The 3,352-nt window shown below is 62.0% G+C and overlaps 1 protein-coding gene across 1 annotated transcript in view; it reads right to left on the bottom strand.

Annotated features, from left to right (window-relative positions):
• TMEM72 (transmembrane protein 72) overlaps positions 1-3,352 on the bottom strand; it is a 34,011-nt gene that overhangs the window by 9,158 nt on the left and 21,501 nt on the right. The window contains exons 3-5 of the mRNA XM_014587514.2: positions 2,961-3,032; positions 1,699-1,838; positions 6-458 (exon numbers count right to left, since the gene is read on the bottom strand). Coding sequence (XP_014443000.2) covers positions 6-458; positions 1,699-1,838; positions 2,961-3,032 — 665 coding nt within the window. The remainder of the gene's footprint in view (positions 1-5; positions 459-1,698; positions 1,839-2,960; positions 3,033-3,352) is intronic.

The following is a 3,352-nucleotide window of genomic DNA, read 5'->3' as shown; positions in this document are numbered from 1 at the left end:
GGGGGAAGACAGGAGGAGCGGGGCCTGGGGGGGAGGGATGATGGGGGCCGTGTCAGAAGTGGTCTCCTCTGGCTCACTGTCCCCATCGTCCAGACCTTCGGCAAGGGACGGGATGATTCTGACCACGCTGTCTTCGAAGTGGACCTGCTTCCTCTTGGCCAGAGGGTCAGCTGGCTCCAGACTGAGCTCTGTCAAGCTGTCCGGGGGCTGGAGGACACTGTGCTTCTTAGTCCCCTTCAGGATGCTTTTCATGTGGTTGAAGAAGGAGCCAGGACCCTTCTTGAGGGCTCTGTGGAAGGTATAGGTTTGCTCGGTGTCCCCGGAGCCGGTGGTGCTCACGGTGCTGCCGGAGGGGTCTGTGTACTGCTCCGGGGAGGCGGGCACTGCAGGGGCAGCTTTGCTTTTCTTCCCCTTGCTCAGTAGGAAGTAGGCCAGGCCAGTGACAATGAGCATGGAGCCTGGAAGAGACTGGAGGTCAGCATGCTGGGTGTGTTGTGGAGAGGAGCCAGAGGCCAGGCAAGCCCGCCACTCCTCAGGGCCCCCACAGCGTGGTTCTGTGCAGCCGCACGCAGGCCCCTGTGGTTCCAGCCCTCAAGCACCCCATCAGACCCCAGCCAAGGGGACGTGGTAGGGCTGGTGCAGGGGCCCTCACACTGACCCACCATGGAGCTGGGCCCCCTTGGAAACCGAGGAAAGAACCCCACCTGGCCCTGGAGGATCCTCCTCTAATATCGATGCTCGAGGATACTCCTGGTTGACAGTTGCCCCTGCCACGCTCCCTGACCTCCCAGCAGCACGCTTAGAGCCCCTCTCGGGATGGCTCGCTGGGGCTGGACCTGTGACATCCCCCATAGGTCTGGACTCTGCTTTGGATACAGGGCCTTGGCCCCTGGAACTGGGCTCCTTTCATTCCCAGAAATGGAAGCTGCCATTTACATCAGCCTCCCCAGGCCTCACCCTGTAAACTCAGGAAAATGCACATGGCTGGGTGGGGTTGATGTGTTAGGCTTCCTGTGACCTGTCACCCCAGAACGCTGCCCCTGCCACCCTGCCAGAGGCTCTTTGGGCCTGGCCTGAGGCTGTGCTGTGTCCCTGCATGGCCTGGCCAGGGCTAAGTCCTCTCAGGAGTCAGCTGTAGAGGTCAGGAAGGAGCTTCCTGCTGTCTCAGATGGTCAGGAAGAGGGAGGGGCACGGCTTTCTTGCACAGGGAGGAGGGAGAGGAGGGCGTGGCAGGAAAGGCCGGGACAGAGCCAGGGAGGAGCCCCGAACCCTGGTGCTGCCACCTGAAGCCAGCTGACCAGCAGTGTGCAAGGTGGAGGGGACAGGAGACGAGGTTATGAAGGGCCTTTGGGGTCCCACCATGGGGTGCCTTCCACACCAGGCGGAGTTTGGACCTGAGTGGGTAGGTGCTGGGGCACGGTCGAGGAGTAGCCGTCGCATACCCGCGGTCAGAGAGGGAAGGTCAGGCCCATTTGAGGGTGTAGCCTCTGGAGGCTACGTGAGGAGGATGAGCCCTCAGGATGACCCTGCCATCGATTGGCATGAGGAGGTCTGGCAGGTCTTCCTCCTGTTGTGTGGGTCGGGGAGAGTGGTGGGGCTGCCAGAGACCTCTGGGCCAGCTGCAGTGCAGAACCCTGAGGGGGTGACTCACACCTGAGGCCTGGGCCCGGTGCCTCCACTCCTTCCCAACACTCCTACCTGGGATGGTCACGTGCCAGACCAGGACAGGGTGGAGGAAGCAGGCCACCGACAGCAGTACATAGGCCAGAAACTTTTGGAAGCAGCCCAGCCAGTGGGCCTTTGTCCTTGCTCTACCTGCCAGGGATCCTGGCTGACACCTGGGGAAGGAGGGCATCCAGAGTTAGCAGGAAGCACCCGGGAGAGCCCCAGTCACATGGGCAGCCATCAGAGCCCGGCTGGGCATGGTCTCTGCTGAGGCCCCTGGACCCGAAGGGCTGGAGTCCAGGAGACCCCATGGTCCTCACTGGGTTCCATGATCGGGGCATGTCTGAGCCCCTGCAGAGGGTTCACCATCTTTTCTGCAAGGCTGCCAGCCCTGCTTTTCCAGGCAAGGGGAGGGAGGAGAGTGCTCTCAGATGCTATAGGACAGAATGAGGGGAGAGGGAGGCTCAGTGCCCACTGGGGGTCTGCAGTGGAGCAGAGTAAGTGGCTGGGCTGGGACCACTGTGCAGGGAGCACGCTGCACAAGGGGCTGGCCACGTGGGCGATTGGGCTAGAATCCAGCTGTGCCCTCTTGCTCGCTGTGCCTTGTGGAGGCATGGGCAGCATTGACCCAGAGGCATTCTCTTCTGACTGGCTCATGGGGACCCCAGACCCTGGCAGAGGCCTGGGACTGAGCAGGTTTCTTCCTGGTTTCAAAGGAGGAAGCACCCTTCTGAACTGGCCTAAAGTAGAGGCCAGGCTAGCCTTAGGGGAGGTGAGGGCCTGGGTACCTGTCTAGGAGGCTCCCTCCTTCCACACTGGGCAGCCTGGCGTGCTGTGGCTCACTGGTGCCCCCTGGTGGTCATCCACATGTATGTGCGTCTTTGATGGGGTGGGGGCTTGTGATAGAGTAAAACTGCTCTTCACCTGCAGAGTCCTCACTCCAAAAGGTTCAAGGACCTTGGTAGTGGAGCTCAGCAGTAGCAAGAAAGGCCCTCACCTCAGGATGGAGGAGGGGAGGCAGCCAGTGGCCTCAAATGGGCTGATATTAAGCCTGGGTCTTTCACAGACCACCCGGTGACCCTGTTCTCAGTTGGGGCAAGAAAAAGAGGGCGAGCGAACCTCGTGGACCTGAGCTGCTTCCAGGTAAAGTGCTGGCTGCACGCAGAGGGAAACCCGCCCGTGGCAGCCCCAGGAGTAGCGCCTCTCCAGGTCAGGGCCTGACAGTGGAGCCATCTGGGCGTCAGGGCTGGCATCTGGGGTGGGTGCTGGTGGGGGGCAACCTGGAGGCTACTTACTGGAAGCAGAGGCCCAGCAGCTGAGCCACAAAGTAGGACCCTTCGCACACGGCGACGGCAGCTCCCGTGAACCTGTGGGTGGAGGCAGGTGAGGGGGATGCTCCTCGGACCCTCCTTCTGCCTTCCCGCCAGCCGTCTGCTCATGCCTCGTGGCCTCCTGGGTACCTGAAGCCTGAAGGCTGACCTGCACTGACCACATCAGATGACAGCACCGGGCGCTCTCCATGCCAGGGCCCATGCTGGGCTGGACTTGGGGACGGGGAGGAATGGATGGAGGGTGGGTGAATGGGTGAGCAGGTGGGCAGATGGAGTGGGTGGAGAGTGGGTGGGTGAAGAGGTGGACTGATGGAGTGGGTGGAGAGTGGGTGGGCAGGTGGGCGGATGGAGTGGGT

Source organism: Tupaia chinensis, unplaced genomic scaffold (genome assembly GCF_000334495.1).
Source record: "Tupaia chinensis unplaced genomic scaffold, TupChi_1.0 Scaffold000217_1, whole genome shotgun sequence".
Lineage (NCBI taxonomy): Eukaryota > Metazoa > Chordata > Mammalia > Scandentia > Tupaiidae > Tupaia > Tupaia belangeri.
This window is presented reverse-complemented; position numbering and strand designations above follow the sequence as displayed.